At 43.0% G+C, this 15,668-nt stretch overlaps 5 protein-coding genes across 7 annotated transcripts; 2 read left to right on the forward strand and 3 right to left on the reverse strand.

The window, feature by feature from the left end:
* Positions 1 to 55: 55 nt before the first annotated feature.
* Positions 56 to 2,262, reverse strand: LOC6524541 (FAD synthase). Of its 3 annotated transcripts, none has more exons than XM_002100362.3 (3): positions 2,090 to 2,262; positions 1,078 to 1,719; positions 56 to 628 (listed from the first exon to the last, which is right to left on the reverse strand). In XM_002100362.3, the coding sequence occupies exons 1-3, from the start codon at positions 2,099 to 2,101 to the stop codon at positions 314 to 316; spliced, it is 969 nt and encodes a 322-aa protein (XP_002100398.1). In that variant the 5' UTR covers positions 2,102 to 2,262; the 3' UTR covers positions 56 to 313. The 3 variants fall into 3 exon arrangements, with proteins under 3 accessions (XP_002100398.1, XP_015045747.1, XP_015045748.1); XM_015190261.2 differs by lacking the exon at positions 2,090 to 2,262 and adding an exon at positions 1,800 to 1,941; XM_015190262.3 differs by lacking the exon at positions 2,090 to 2,262 and adding an exon at positions 1,869 to 1,888.
* Positions 2,263 to 2,726: 464 nt separating this feature from the next.
* On the reverse strand, positions 2,727 to 4,849 carry LOC6524542 (protein LAX PANICLE 2). Its single transcript, XM_002100363.4, has 2 exons — positions 4,453 to 4,849; positions 2,727 to 3,948 (listed from the first exon to the last, which is right to left on the reverse strand). Exons 1-2 carry the CDS (start codon positions 4,619 to 4,621, stop codon positions 3,053 to 3,055), a joined length of 1,065 nt encoding a protein of 354 aa, XP_002100399.2. The 5' UTR covers positions 4,622 to 4,849; the 3' UTR covers positions 2,727 to 3,052.
* An 836-nt stretch (positions 4,850 to 5,685) lies between these two features.
* LOC6524543 (probable 39S ribosomal protein L49, mitochondrial) lies at positions 5,686 to 6,447 on the forward strand. The gene is made up of 2 exons (XM_002100364.3): positions 5,686 to 5,846; positions 5,910 to 6,447. The coding sequence occupies exons 1-2, from the start codon at positions 5,790 to 5,792 to the stop codon at positions 6,390 to 6,392; spliced, it is 540 nt and encodes a 179-aa protein (XP_002100400.1). The 5' UTR covers positions 5,686 to 5,789; the 3' UTR covers positions 6,393 to 6,447.
* Positions 6,448 to 6,546: 99 nt separating this feature from the next.
* Positions 6,547 to 8,222, reverse strand: LOC6524544 (breast cancer metastasis-suppressor 1-like protein-A). The gene is made up of 3 exons (XM_002100365.3): positions 7,836 to 8,222; positions 7,526 to 7,770; positions 6,547 to 7,255 (listed from the first exon to the last, which is right to left on the reverse strand). The coding sequence occupies exons 1-3, from the start codon at positions 8,023 to 8,025 to the stop codon at positions 6,914 to 6,916; spliced, it is 777 nt and encodes a 258-aa protein (XP_002100401.1). The 5' UTR covers positions 8,026 to 8,222; the 3' UTR covers positions 6,547 to 6,913.
* Positions 8,223 to 8,691: 469 nt separating this feature from the next.
* Positions 8,692 to 10,473, forward strand: LOC6524545 (protein YIPF1). Its single transcript, XM_002100366.4, has 4 exons — positions 8,692 to 9,285; positions 9,348 to 9,554; positions 9,613 to 9,705; positions 9,977 to 10,473. Exons 1-4 carry the CDS (start codon positions 8,815 to 8,817, stop codon positions 10,280 to 10,282), a joined length of 1,077 nt encoding a protein of 358 aa, XP_002100402.1. The 5' UTR covers positions 8,692 to 8,814; the 3' UTR covers positions 10,283 to 10,473.
* Positions 10,474 to 15,668: the final 5,195 nt, after the last annotated feature.

Below are 15,668 nucleotides of genomic sequence, written 5' to 3' on the forward strand. Positions count from 1 at the left end.
TTTTTAAAATACACAACATTTAACGCGTAAATACTCCCCCTCAAGAACAACGAACCTCGCTTAAGTGGCCTGCTGCACGAGGCCACATTTATTCGGCAGCCTTAGCACCTAAGGTCGTACAAAATATTACTAGATTAAGTTTGTTTGCCGAAAACCAAATCACAAGTTAATATACACAACTATATATACAATAAGTCACAAACTAGAGTTTAAGCTATTAAATTGCACTACAGCCACGCCTGCATGCGATAGGCACTACGATTTGCGTTGGAATCTAGAGTCTACTAGAATATAGAATCTAGAATCAGGAATCCTACTTCCTGGGCAGACGACCAGCTCGCTCCATGGTGGCATCCTGCAGCTCCCAGGCGGGTCGATAGCCACTCGGATCGCAGGAGCAGACGGTATCGGTGTTTGCTGTATCGGTATCACATGCGCACTGGGCATCGGTGCGTCTAAGATGCGGATTGGGAATTGTGTTGGAACGATTGCCGATCGAGGTGTAGCCGCGATCGTACAGACTGCAGTAGGGCACCGAGTTCATGTGGATGTAGTGCCAGACGTCGTGGTAGCTCCACTCCAGCAAGGGATTCAGACGCATCATCGGCGGCCAGTCGTTGTCCGTGGGCTAAAAAAAAATAAAAAGCGAAATCAGCATTAATAAACCAGGCACTTGGGGTATTTGAAATCAGCAAATTAGAACTTTCCATAAGCTTGCTTAATTATTAACCACAAAATACAATTGACCTTCAGAGGTTTTCTAAAAACAATTGGTTCTGAAAAACTACGAACATAACGATTTAAACGCGTGCTACAAGTAGTTTTGCTAAGTAAAATCTACGTGCCAGATATGATAGGTGGTTAGCCACCGAACTCGGTTATAAGTACGTTCTTATCTGCGGACTGGAACCATGGCATTCGAAAATATCTTGTCACTGTGATATTTGCAAAGGGCGCATACATTTCTAGATTAATTATGGTAAAACTGTGCTACTAATCAGGTACATATCACATAATATACCCAACCAGCTGGAGCAGCTTTGCTTGGGGACGAAATGTGACTTTTTGCGGCTTCACCTGCATGGGCGCCAAGTGCTGGCAGTAGGGATCCGTGTTGCGGCTGCCCACGAAGACGGCCCGGATGCGCGGCATGTCCGCGGACATGTGGGTGAGTGCCTCCTTGAGCGAACCCTCGTACTGGACCAGCTCCACGCGATAGTTGCGGACGCAGCGCTTGACGAAATCATCGATTTCCGCAAAGGAATCGCCGGATTTGATGTACAGCATGGGAATGTCACCGCTGGAGATGTTCTGCTGACGTAGGAAACGCATGAGGAGATCGAGCAGCACGGTGCAGTCCTTGCCGCCATTGAAACAGAAGATTAACTCCTCCACGCCGTAGATTTGTAGTGTTTCGGCAAAGAAGGCGAATGCCTTATTTTGCCTCTCCTCAATCGCCAATCGATCCTGGGGCGTTAGCTCCAGTGGATTTGGCAAATCCTGCGTTGCCTTGGAGTCCTTGGTGTCATCCGTGTGGCTCGACATGCTCCTCTTCTCCAGAAACAAATGCTTTTTGCTGATGGTTTTGTCGCATAGAATGGTGTTGTTGTTCGCTGTGATGTTTGTGTTTTTCCGGCATTCGTTCATGGTGCTCGGTGGGCGTAGTGTTTGTAGGAGGCGTGGCCGTGCCCTGGCTAGCAGAAACGATGACGTCACACGCTGTTAGGGTCATGCAGAAGTGGAATTATTAACACTCAATAAAACAAACAAAAACATAGACAACTTTCACCGAAAAATACCTCAGTGTGTGTGTGCGTGTGTGTGTGTGAGTATTTGTTTTATGTAATTTTCTAGGCGAATAAACTAACTTAAGCTCTGAAACGAGCGTGGTAAATGCTTCGGCGGTTGACGTACAAATGAGTTGGTATATCAGCTAGCCAAAAATTACATCACATTCGTATCGGAAAATCAGCAAAAACCAAAAACAAAAATGAAATAAAGCCAAAACCTCAGGCACTTACACACACACACACACGCGCGCACATGCAAGCCAAACACATGGCGCACACACACAGACGCGCGCACTCACCCAATAGCTCATGTGTTTTATTGCTGCATCGGCTATTACTGGCGCATTTAACTGATTTGCCAAAGCGACAATAATTCAATTATTCCATTTTGTTAATTGTTATTCCGCGCCAGTGATTGTCTCTCCTTTTTTCGCCTTCTGCGTGCAACAACAAGCGAACGGCGACGACAACAACAAATGCTCGAAGCTTCGCGGGCTATCGGTACATCAGCTGTGCGCAAAATCTATCGATAGCACTCGATTAGGGCGGTTAGTAGCTAGAAATTCAAAAAAATAGCTAGGCAATAATCTATTCAAAAATTTTGAAAAAAAGTTCTTTGAAAAAATGTTTTTTTTTTATTTCAAGCCGTAATTTTGCAAATGTGACAACTACAATATGCAAATAATAGATCTGCTTAGACTGGAGTAAAATAAAATGTTCCAAAACATAATTTTTTAAAAGTTTTATTTGACAATAACAAATTTGTGTTTGTGTGTGCTTAGCAACAACAACAATAAAAAGCGTAATTAAAGTACGCTCTACACATCTAATAAATGGGCACTGTTGGCGTTCTATCAACTGGGTGTGTTTTCTTCATTTCGTCCTCGATTTTTGTGTTTTTCCTACACGGCGAGAAAAATATCACAAGACTGATGATTTAATCCTGTTCAACTGGGCTTTACAAATTTCGATGTAGTTTCACTTTAGCTGCAGTGCATACAATATAAATTTCATTTACGTTCACTTAACTTAGACATAAATATTTAAAAACTAAGTTCATTGTCTAAACGTTAGCAAATAATATAATGGCCAGAATAAAATCTGAAACTGGTGAAAATGTATATTGCGAAATAATGTTGCATTTGGTATGTGAAATATTTCCGAATAATCATCAAAATATTGCATATTTTCATTGTTAATTTGGATATTAAACTGTTTCAAAATAGAAACATTACTCAAAGAAACAAACATAAATGTGCAAATTAGACATCCTTGTTATCCAGAATGTCGTCGATGAGGCCAACGACCTTCTGTCGAAACCTACGATTCTGCTTGCCGCTCATCTCCTTGAGATACGGATGCAGGCTGATCAGAAACGAGTAGTCGGCATCCGGAGGCGCGGGAATGCCACCTCCTGGTGCGGCCACCAATCCGCCGGATAAGGCACTTGGGGCTGGTGTAGCCGGCGGCGGTGGCGGTGGTGGTGGTGGTGTTGGTGCTGTGGCTAACTTGTGATTCAGGTGACTCAGATGGTGAGCGCTGCCGTTGCCCTTGAACCACTGCGTCAGATCCGTCCAGTCCAGGTGGTTGCCCAGCGCGGCAGCGGGCACCGAGACCAGCGATGGATGTTGGTGGCTCACCATCCGCTCCAGCTGCAGCTGGTGGGCATTCGACGAGGGCTGCTCCACTTTGATGGCTTGCAGGCGGAGCGGCAAGCAGGCGGTGGGTGGCTCCAGCTCCTGTTCCTGATCCCGATCCTGATTATGCTGCTGCTGCTGCTGCGGTGCCTGATTGCGTCGCACATGATTATTCTCATCCTCCTCCTCCTCGGACACCTGCACATCCAGCGGCATTTCGCCATCGCTCTCCTTGCCCTCCTCCTCGTCCTCTCGCTGACTTGGTTCCGCAAATGCGGCCATACCACCGCTGGCAGCATGGCCGGGTTTTCGGAGCACCATGCCGGGAGTGGGAGTACCAGTGGGCGGCGGCGCGGGCAGCTGCTTGTGGCAGGATCGGGACTTGGTGTAGGGTACGAGGAACTGCAGGTACTTGGACAGGTAGTATTTGCGCTTGCCGCGGCCCGTTTGTGTGCGTGCCAGCTTCAGGGATCGCAGGAAGCTGCTCCTTATGGTGCGCCATCTCTCGCGGCAGTTGCGAACTAAGGAAATAAAAAAAAAGATATTTTTCTGAAGTGTGTTTCAATTTGTTTGTTGAAAACATGCAGAGTCCTAGGTTTTCTCTCAAGAACTAAGCTTAGGGCGTTTATAACAATTTGTGTTTATTTACGAAGGAAAACGAATAGTAAAAAGTAAAGATCTTCTTTTTTTCCCGTGCTCCATGCCAGAATGCAGCAACGCAACAGTGAGCGAAAAGCGAAACGCAAAAGCAGCAACAAAGTGCAAGTAAAAACTGCGCGACACAGTGACACACCTACACCAATGCAACAGCGGGCAAATGAAAAGCAACAACAATTGCATTAGTTTCGCACACCAAAGCGCAAAAGCTTGCATCATAGTAACACACACACACATAGAGACACACGCGCACGGACAGGGAAATGAGCACGCAATTGGCGGCGAATAAGAAGAGGAAGAAGGGAAGAAGCAGGCTCTTGCTGTGGAAAATCGCCGTTGGTTTTCGCCGCATTTCACCGCCGATTTACCCGTGTCCTTGATCTCGTTGGCCACCTGCTGCCACGCCCTCTGCACCTCCTCCTTCTTGCTGTAGCCCGGATGCGTGTAGTTCCACAAGCACGGCTGATTCTCCACGAACTGCACGAATCGCACATTGAAAACGGGATCGTCCTTGCGCGCCATTGTCAACCAGCACATGCCTCCGTCTCGCTCGCACGCTGCCCGCTAGAACGGTGAATCGCACATGCAGTTATTCCAGGCACGCTGTGCGTCAGGGGCGGTGGGGGGGTGGTAAGGTGGTGAGGCGACCGAAAAAAAGGCAAAACAAAACGTGTGTGTGTGGGGTGGCGTACAGAAGAAGAGAGAGGGGGGGGCTCAGCAACAATTGCAACTGCAACTGCTCGCAGCAAACGCGCAACGAAAACTGCGCGCAAATTGCAAATTGCAAATAGCAAATAGCAACAAAAGCTGCAGCGCAAACACTTTATGCTGGCACAAAACAGCAGCAGCAACAACAAGTGGCAATCGCTAAGTCTAACGAATGGCAAATACCCTGCACTGAAAAAACAAAGTTTAAATTTATTTCCCCATATTATAAACTCATTCAATTAAATTTTGGCACATTTAAACTGGTACTCAAAAAATATATCGACAAATGTTCGACTATTTTGATATACCCCGATGACTCCCCGATTACCGCATATCGAAAAACTCAACGGCGAACAACAGCTGCAATAAAATTGTATAAGCAATGCAATTCAAATGCGGCACTTGCAACGCTTGTGTGTGTGTGTGTGTGTGTGAAGGCGCTTTTGTGTGTGCGTGTGATAAAAGCTTTGCCGATGACGTCACGCGCTGCATTTGTTGCATGCGATGCAAAGAAATGAAGGCAAAAACAATCAAAGACAAAGACAAAACGCAAATTAGGCTACAAATTATTTGAGTTTGTGGAAATTATACTAAACGGTGTCCGTGTAGCTGAATTATTAGATCGCTTAGAGCGTGATTATTCACTAAAGTGTTTATTTAATTTAATTTACTCAAAATTGGCCGGAAATTATTAACTTTTTGTATATCTAGAAATGAAATAGATAAGTTCGATAAGCAAAAGGTAATTAAAGCTATGTTTAAAAATTAAATAAAATTGTCAAATGTTGTTATTGCTGTTAATGAATTAACTAATTACAAATTTAAAAAAAATTTTAGCTTGAAAATCGGTGTTTCCTAAATCGATAGCCTGTAACCAAGTCAAGTTAGTAATCGAAACAATTATCGATGCCACTTGCGCATCACTAACCAGCCTGTGCATATGTAACAACTCTTATTTTTATTTTTGGGTAAATCTGTTAATTTGTACCCAAAAAACATGGCAACCTGCGCAAAGTTAATGCTGGGCAGCGGCCTCTGCCAAAAGCTTAGCCAGGTGAGTAGTTAAACCATAAGATTCCAGTGAAAAATCGCCTAAATCGTTTTATATTCCACACAGTTCACCAGGCAGATTCACATGCAACCGGCACTTTTGTCCAGTTTTCGTTCATCCCGCGAAGTTCAGGAGTTGGACAAGTATCCTGAAGTGGAGGTGGTGGCCAATCCGCCCGAGTGGCGATTTGTGGAGCGTTTGCTGCCAGTGGAAACAGTACCACAGCCGTTGACAAAGCCAAAATATCCTTCCGGCTGGCGGCCACAAAAGGAGGATGGCTCGGAACTGGGTTACTTTGTGGCCCGGACCAAGAATCACATGGTGCCCGTGTATCTGCATACCAGGTTCCGTGGCCAGCGCAGGATCACGGTGGTGCGTCGAGTTCAAGGAGACATCTGGTCGCTGGAAAAGGATCTGCGAGCGGTGGTTGAGCAGTCGCGGAACGGGAAGCTCTGCGCTACAAGAATCAACGAGCTGAGCGGTCAGATTCACTTCCATGGCGATTATGTGGACGTCCTGCGCGACTATCTCAAGGAGAAGGGCTTCTGAAGATCCACAAAACCCCCTGTCTGTGCCGCAATAAACGCTTTCCTGTTGATTTAAATGATGTGATTTGTTAACCTACATTGTGACGTCCATTATCCAAAAGTGGATAACAAAATTGCTGGCCTTCTGCAGATTGAATCATACGCAGGGAATCGAATTCATTTCTGTCGACCGCACGCTCACTTGGCTGCAGTTCGCTTTTATTTGCACTTAACGTTTAGCATAAATTACACACATCGTCTGGATGGGGGACATAATATTCTGAGAGTGGTGCTCGTAAGGCGCTACGACTAAAATCTAGGGGAAAGGAGCTGAGGATGGGTGTGGGGGGTGCGCGAGCTTAGTTATCTTGACGAACTTAGCACGCATTATAAGTCTGGTTCGGGCTCGAGGGGAGCTCTGCTACGGCTGCTGCTAGTTTGCTGCAGCTGCAGCTACATCTACGTCTACGGCTGCTGCTTCCTCGGCCGAGGCCGTCAGGTACGCGTCAGGTGGGCGTAGGCGGCAGCTGCCACGCCCCACCGCTATCCGCTGGCCCCCGCCATTGCCGGTAATCCCGACAAGCTGACGCTCACGCCGGAAGTGGGCGTTACTGTGCCGGCGGTGGCCGACGAGGAAGATCGCTTGAGGGCCTTGCGTATAATCGTCCAGTCCTCCATGATGTCCTCTTCGCGCAGCATGTACACGACGTACGGACCAGTGACGGTGACGGCCTTCTTGCGACCCGGTCCGCGCACCTTGCTCTGCCGCTTGTCGGTGCCCCAGTCGGCCCACGAGATGTCCACATTGTGGCGATCCTCCTCCAGGCGACGGATGCGCTCCACGAACTCCTCGCGCAGGTTGTCCACCGCCATGTGTTTCTCGCTCTGCAACGAAGTAGTTGTTAGTGAAGTGAAGATAACATTGCTACTACTTCTACGTTTCAAAAGAACTCTGCCATAATTTGAATGATATCGTTAACGGAAAACTATTGTTTACCAATAAATGCCCCATAAATGTGTGCTATTTTGTGTTAATTAACCCTGGCAGTGGCGCCCAGTTTCTTATCAACGCAAAGCATAAACTGATTGTGACGACATATAATGGCCAATAAGCTCTTGTGATTTTTGGCGCCAAAAAGCTGGGAGTGTGCTCACCTCAAAGTGCTGGACGGCCGCTTGTTCCTCGGACTGGAATTTGTGCTCAATGTTCTGCAGGCGGTACTTGCGCAGGACATCCGCCACCTCGATCCTGGTGCGGTACACCTTGTCCAGTTCCTTTTGCGGCTGGACAAACTCCTCGGAACGCCCCGAACGCACCTCGGCCAATTGTCGTTCGATGAGATTGATGCGCTCAAAGTAGTACTGTTCCCGCAACGTGTTAAACTGCCGCTCCAAGCTCACTGCGAAAAAACGGATAAGAAACTCGATAAGCAAGGCTTTTGTTTAGATGCCTGTAGATTCTTACCCAAATCCTCGATGTGTTCGGACCGCCGGCGCTCTATTTCGCTGGCATCCAGCTCGGAGGAGTCATCCGAATCGCATTCGTTGGCCTCCTCCTCGTCGGAGGTGTCGTGTGCCTGGCTGGAATTCGAGTGCTCCGATTCTCCGCCAGAAACGTCGCCTTCGCCATCGGATTCTCCATTCTTCACGGGCATTTCAGACTGGATTTAGCGGTGCTCCTTGTACTCGGCGGATTCCGATACGGCGATTCACTGCAGCTGGGCGCCGAGATTATCGCGATGCGTTTTTTGTTTGTTTTCGACAATCGAGGAGTGTCTAAATTGTGGAAAACTTTGTGGAAAAACACTAAACTGCGAGCTGTAGCAAAAAAGTATGACCGTACGCAAAGGTGTTTGACAGTTTAGTGTTGGTAAACGCATGTGGAGCACCAAGTTGAGTCGCTACAAAATAGCTAAATCTTCTGGAGCTCTTTGCAAAATATTGCTCTTAAGGTTTTACACAATCACTTATAAGTTTACTATTAAAATTCCTTTAATTGTAAATTAACTTCATTACTAAATCAAATAAAAATAAGGAAGACTTTTTAGTCGTCAATTGAATGTAGTTTTTTTTTTTTTAATGGTTATTGTGTTAACATTGTTCAAACTATTCATCATGATAAAAAGTAATAAAAAGTTAAAAATAAAAAAAAAATATCGTAAGCTAAGGGAAAGAGTCATTACATTAATTTCTTAGCTATAAAGAAGATTTAATTCCGGCCATATATATAAAATAGCCAAATCTGGCCATTTTTGGCTGCCTAGCCCAACTTAATGCAGTCTGCCATCTCTAGCTGACGAACGCAACAGCCAGCTGATGTGTGGGGGCCTATCGATAACCGATAAGCCATCGCTGCCAGCAAATATTTTTTGGGGCCAAGAGGAAAATACGTGTAATATTTACAATAAGCAAATCGAAAACAATCTAGTCGAGCCGAAATCCAAATGGAAACGCCCACGGCCGATGATCTGTTGCAGTTCCGCGACTACAGCGGCGGTGCCCCGGCCCAAATCAATGTCAATTCCCCAACGCACGGCGGATCGGGCGGCTCTGGTGGCTCCGGTGGTTCCGGTGGCGGTGGTGCCAACGCACAGCGACAACGCGGCGATCCCCTGGCGGATCTCATCTACGACATGACCTCCTCGGCTCAGGGATTTGGCGGTGCTGCATCTCCGGACAGCTCCCAGCCGCAGAACTCATCGCTGGACGGATCCGGTGGTGGTGCTGGCGGTGGTGCGAAACTGTCACTGTTTACGATCGAGTACTACCAGCAGTTCTTCAACGTGGACACCTATATGGTGCTCGAGCGTATCGCCAACTCCATGATACCCAAACGCGCCGCTGGCAACTATCTGCGCATGAACATCGGCGAGAATCCGGATCTGTATGGACCATTCTGGATTACCGTCACCCTGGTTGGTAGATTCAAGTTGAAAAAACTCATATTTATCAATAACTTGTGCCATTTTTATTTCAGATCTTCTCCATAGCCATAAGTGGTAACATTGCCAGCTATTTGCAGCAAGCCACTGACAGCTACAAATGGCACTACAACTTCCATCTGGTCTCCTATGCGGCTACCTCCATCTTCTTGTACGCCAACATCCTGCCGGCCGTTCTGTGGGCCCTCTTCAAGTACAGCCTAAAGCCCGTGGATTCCGCCGATGCCGTCGAAACGGACAGCGTAAGTTAACTTGTCATTACCATCCATCTATCTCGCTCATATTCGGTTTTGATTACAGGCCAGCTATACGCCGAGTCTCTTGTCGCTGATGTGCATCTATGGATACAGCCTGGCCATCTATATACCAGTCTCCATTCTCTGGGTGATCAATGTGAGTTATTTTTGCATACATATTGTAATTGGGTTGTACTTACTTGTGCTATTACTTGTGTATTCCGAATCTAGTCTATATCTGTACTGCTCACTTTGCTGCTAACGTTTGTGCATAAAATATTCCTTAATCCTAGATTCTGGGATACTTTAAAGTTTTAAATATTAATCTGGTTTGACATCTCAGATGTGAAACTAGAGCAGATATTTCTTATAGTTTATTTTTATTTTCTGAACTTATTAATGTCATTTGTTACTCCAATCTCTTGCAGATCTCTTTGCTGCAGTGGCTCCTAGTGATCACCGCCGCCTTGCTTTCTGGCACGGTTTTGATTGCCGTGCTAACGCCAGCTCTGCGAAACTCGCAGTTCTCGTTGTTCCTCATCGTGGGAATCCTGAGTGCCCATGTAGTGCTGGCCGCCGGATTTCTACTTTACTTCTTTCACAATCCCACAGTCTTGCCGCTGGATGCAGCTGCTCCAGCACCAGCTGCGCCAGCTGCACCTGCTGTTCCGGCTGCCCTGAAAGCCGTGACCCAGGCGGTTGTCAACGCAGTGCCCGGCAATCAGACCCACTAGAAAGCATTCCGCAATAACCAGTTCGTCAACGTCGCTGACCTTTGCTGTAAATTAAGTTGTTCTTATTTTTATATTCGCTAAAGAGCTGATCGCATTGGTTGCATCTTTGTGCTTTGTATTGACTTTCTATAACTTTTGGCGACTGTATATTTATATTAAATTAGAGGTAGAAGTATGTGTAATACCAAAAACAAAAACAAGAAAATATCAACACAGAAATAAAAGAAATCGCTAGAACTTTTCGCTGGAGTAGTAAAAAAGTTAAACAAATTTGTCAAAGTTTTACGAAAGACATATGTTAGTCATGCCATCATTAAAAATTGTAAATATAATCAAAAAAATCAAAAATGAGTTTTTACTTGGGAATTCGTTGGCTATTTGATTATAATTTGTAAATTCAAAGATTTGCATAATTTGCCGGTACTTTCTTTACTCACATTATACATTTCCCATCAACGGCCATATGGAGAATGTCCTTTGAGAGAAAAGAAAGTGGCATAGAAAAAAATGGCAAGGAATGAGGATGCTGGATTTGGTTATGGTTTCTTTTCGGTTGGGTTGTTTTTCGACTTGCCTTTTTGGGCGCATGCATGGCCAGCTTCTTTGGTGGTAGTGTCGTCCACCCACACACCCACTCACACACACACACACACACACACACACACACACACTCAAACACACACACACACATATACACAGTACTGTATGGACGATATCGGGCAACTCGAGGGATTTTCAACGTTTTTGCTGCTGTTGTTCATGTTTCGGGCATGCTTTTGCTGAATTTCATGGGCTTGGCGTATTTATTCGAGCAATGTGGGAATTATTCGCAAAGGACGATGTCAAAAACAGGGTGTTCTTTTTTCCTGGGCAGTTACAAATAACTTATTAAAGTAATCATTTTATTTAGCTATCCACAATTACTAGATCAGATGGTATTATAAATTAATAATACTTTAAAAAATGTTCAAAAATTTCTAGATCCAAACACATCAAAATAAAACACATACAAATAGTTAAACAGGATTAAATACATGTTAATATTAAAAAAAAAAATATTATTTGTGCAGTAGGGCACCCATTATAAAGTTTGGTATGTGACTCACGTACATAGGACTCTTTTACACATTTCTATGTGTGCGTGTGCATGCGCGTGTGTGTGTGTGTGTGAGAATGTGTGCGTACATGTATGTATTCAGCTGACTTGCACCCACGCACGTTTATGGAGAGAAAATTTCTCAATTTCAAATGCAAATATTCGCATAACGCATCGTTAGATTTGTCGTTTCATTTATTCTTTTCCATGCATGTGAGTTGGGTGTATGTATGTACATCATCGCATCGCATTGCAAACTCAAACCTTTCGCTGATTTTTCGCTGCTGAAACAAAAATCCATTTACTACATACACATATGTGCTGCATAGTTGGGTGTACGTGGCGTATACTTTATGTCAGCTTTGGAGACAAATTTGTCCGATTTTCGTTGCTCAAATGCAAATTCGCAGTTTGATTTGTGAATGGCATAATTTGCAAAATGCATGAAACAAACGTATACAGATTTATTTGATAGATAGATAAATATATATTTGATCTATTTTTACAAGCTTTACTAATGTGCACTACATTGTAGTGGTAGTTTCTCGCAGTGTCTGTGAAACGCATAAATTTCTGTGTGCCGCATTATATATGGCCACTGATTCGATCGATTTGTGGTGGCATATAGATTAACTGATTTGCCATTCAGCTGATTAGCATTCAAGTGGGTGGCTGTGGGCGCCGGAAACGGAAGTCACTCGATGGCTGTTAAAAGTTTTTTCTTTTTTGCCTCGTTCTCAGTCCTTTATGATGGCTTTTTCCCTTTTTCTCTCCATTTTTGGGGAAGGAGTGAAATTAGCTGATGTTCAGCGACTTGTGTGATTCCTTTTTTGTTGGCTCTTAAAGCAATTACGCCATCCCTTTAGCTCTGCATCCCTACTGCTTTTCTCGTACTTTTCCCATGCAGATACATATGTACACTGGAAAAATACGTACGCAGCAATTATACCTTTATATTTAGAGCAAAATATTTAAATTCATATGCAAGAGAAGTTATTTCAAGATGTTAGATTGCTAGAATACATGCACTTTGCATAGGAATGCACTTTCTTAAATGTGCAAATAATGCAGCCGTAATATTCAACAAATTATTCGTTCAGTGCATGCGTATGCCAGTTTCAGTGTGTGTGTGTGTGTGTGTGAGTGACTTAACCCCTTTGAGCCGCCTCGTAATGCATTTGAAGCGTTAAAACGCCACTTGAGTAAGGATGTTTGGCCCCGGCAAGGAACTGCACCCTTTTTGAATCCTGTCAAAGGGGTGGAGAGGGGAAGGGGCAGGAGCAGGAGGCCTGGGGTCAAGGGGGCGGGGCTTAAGGGGCTGCTGGCAGAAGTGCATATGCTAATTGGTAAGTGCACGGCTCAACGAGCACCTGTTGAAGTCAGCATCTCGTTCCTTGAGAATTTCTGGATCGGATGCCGACTTGGAAAGCTGTACATACATGTGTTTACATACAAACATTCGTTTGTACATATATGTATGTATGTACATTTCCCAGTTCAGAGAACTTCTCTTGCAAGTAAATATATTTAATTAAAAGTTGTCTGAAGCCATTTTGAAGTGGAGTTGAATCCATTTTAGTGCTGTAAAAGTTTGCTTCGTCAGCGTCTTAAAATAAAACACAAACAAGCTTAGCACAATAGATAATTTAGAAAGGTCTTTTAAATGTATTAAACTAATTTACTATAGAATTAAATGTATTAAACAAGTTAAATATAGAATTAAATGTATTAAATTAGTGTGCTATAGAATAAAATGTATTAAACAAGTTAACTATAGAATTAAATGTATTAAATTAGTGTGCTATAGAATAAAATGTATTAAACAAGTTAACTATAGAATTAAATGTATTAAATTAGTGTGCTATCGAATTACATTTTTTGAATATTGCCCGAAAATTGTTTTCCTGTACAATAGCTGAAGTAATACGTTAAAATAAAAGGAAATAATGAATAATACTAAGTACTAAATACTAAATAATACTAAATACTTAATACCAAATAATACTAAATAATACCAAAATATTAGTGCCCTCCTCTGCGCTTCTCAAAAGTCCTACATAAGCAAACCACTTTTTCGATGTTTTTCAAAAAAAAAATACTAAATGTGAGTGAGTGGTGCAGTGATTTTAAGTGGCAGCAGAGGATATCAATAATGTGATTGCGACCTACTGGAGGAAGTGCCTGAGCTGGCTATTTTCTAGGAGCTACAACCAGCTGTCTGCTCTGACGTGGAAGAGAGGAGAGCTTGAGGAAGGGGGTGAGTACCTGAGGGAAATGGAGAGGAACGCTTAACTCTCAGAATTTTGGCTGCGGCTTCTGTGGCTGCATTTTGCTTATCATTTAAAAAAAGAAAAATTGTACATTTATAAAAAATATGGGAATCAAATATTACAAATTTCAACAAAGCAAATAAAATGATATATAAAAAGAAATGTCTACTTCGTGTTGTGTTAATTTTTGTAAAATTAAGACAAAAAAGAAGTTCTTATCAGTAATTTGATCACAGCATTCGAAATAGTGGTCATACCTCGCTGAGCTCGTAATTCAATTTCCAATCGAACTGTGTTTTCAAAAAAAATAATATTATTTTCACATTTTTTGTCATTTTTGATGATGATCTTCGAATATTGGCCGAAAATCGTTTTTCTGGTTTTTGCGACTATAAATATCAGTATTTTGATTACAGCATTCGAAATATTGGTCCGAAAATGGAATGTCATACCTCGTTGAGTTCGTAATTAAATTTCCAATCGAACTGTGTTTTCAGAAAAAAATTTTATGTCGTTCCAACTTTTTGCAAATTTTGATGATGGCCCTTACAAAAAATGTGAAAAAATGGCCAAAAATTATTTTAACAAAGTCGTTTAAAAAGTGATTTGGTTGGTTAGTATTGGTAATAAGGAGTACAAAAATGTAATTCTTTTAACTTTCTGACCATTTTTAGCCAAGTTATACCGATAATATCAATCGTAAATATTGCATTTTTGCTAAAAATCGTTTTCTTTTTTGCGATTATTAATATCAGTATTTTCATCACAGCATTCGCTTAACTAATATGCACCTAACTTACAAAAAGCGTTAAATGTTACATACTTTAATACATTTTCATTCCCTTTAAATCATATAAATCAAGCTAAAAAATGTATTAATCTAGTATATAAATATATCAAAAATTGTATAATATTGATAGAAGACTTGACTTGACTTTGAAAAGATTGCCACACGGGCCAAAGACCAACGACTCCTTTGAATCCCATAAGAATATTGATTTATTTTCTTCGCGTTCGTCTTAAGGCGGCTTAGTGTGCAGCAAGGACCTTTAAGAGGGTAAGGTGGGGGAGGGGAAGGGGAAGGGGAAGGTGGAGGGGTATTGGTTAAATAGTTTACCGGCTGTTATTGGGTTAATTCTGCAATCCTTTTCCTCCTTCTCTGTGTGTGTGCCTGTGTGACTGCTCGTTCTTAGTTCCATCTATTTCGTGAATATCCTGCGGCCACACCACCACACACGTATGCAACCCAGCAGGATGTGCCCCACCCGCCCCCCCGCCACCCCACATGCACTCAATTAAGTGGCGGAGGGAGAGTCCTGTGTTGACTTGAGAACTTGGCACAACTTTTGCGTACGAGTTGCCCGGCTACGTGACAGAGGTTGCAAGTGCCCCACCACCTCCTGCTGCTACTTGGGACCTCCTTGTTTACCCTCAAAGGCTCTGTGTTTACCCAGCGCGACACACGCAGAGAAAAACATGTGCATTAATGTGTCGAAAAGCGCAGAACATTATTTCCTGCACTGCTAGAAGACTTAGTTGTGATACAAATCAAGGGAGTCTCATTACCGAACTTAAAATGATAGTTTTTTGTTAAATAAAAATAAAATTAAATTAAATAACAAGAAATAAATAAATGTTATTGAAAGAATACAAGAAGAAGGTGATTTTTCTTCTTGAAATAATACAAAAATATTTTGATTTTTCTTCCTGAAAATATACAAGAAGTTGGTGATTTTCCTTTTTGAAAAATAAAAGAAGTTATTGATTTTTCTTTCTGAAAAAATACAAGAAGTTGGTGATTTTTCTTCCTGAAAAAATACAAGAAGTTGGTGATTTTCCTTCTTGCAAAAATACAAGAAGTTGGTGATTTTCCTTGCAAAAATACAAAAAGTTGGTGATTTTCTTCACCAGAAATCCCCTTTGCTTTCGCTTCAAGGCAGTCGTCTTAAGGTGCAAGTATCCAACTTGAACTCCAACTGCCCGTCCGTCCATTTGTGGCCATATATCTGAAAATCTGTCT

The sequence above is a fragment of the Drosophila yakuba genome, chromosome X (genome assembly GCF_016746365.2).
Source record: "Drosophila yakuba strain Tai18E2 chromosome X, Prin_Dyak_Tai18E2_2.1, whole genome shotgun sequence".
Lineage (NCBI taxonomy): Eukaryota > Metazoa > Arthropoda > Insecta > Diptera > Drosophilidae > Drosophila > Drosophila yakuba.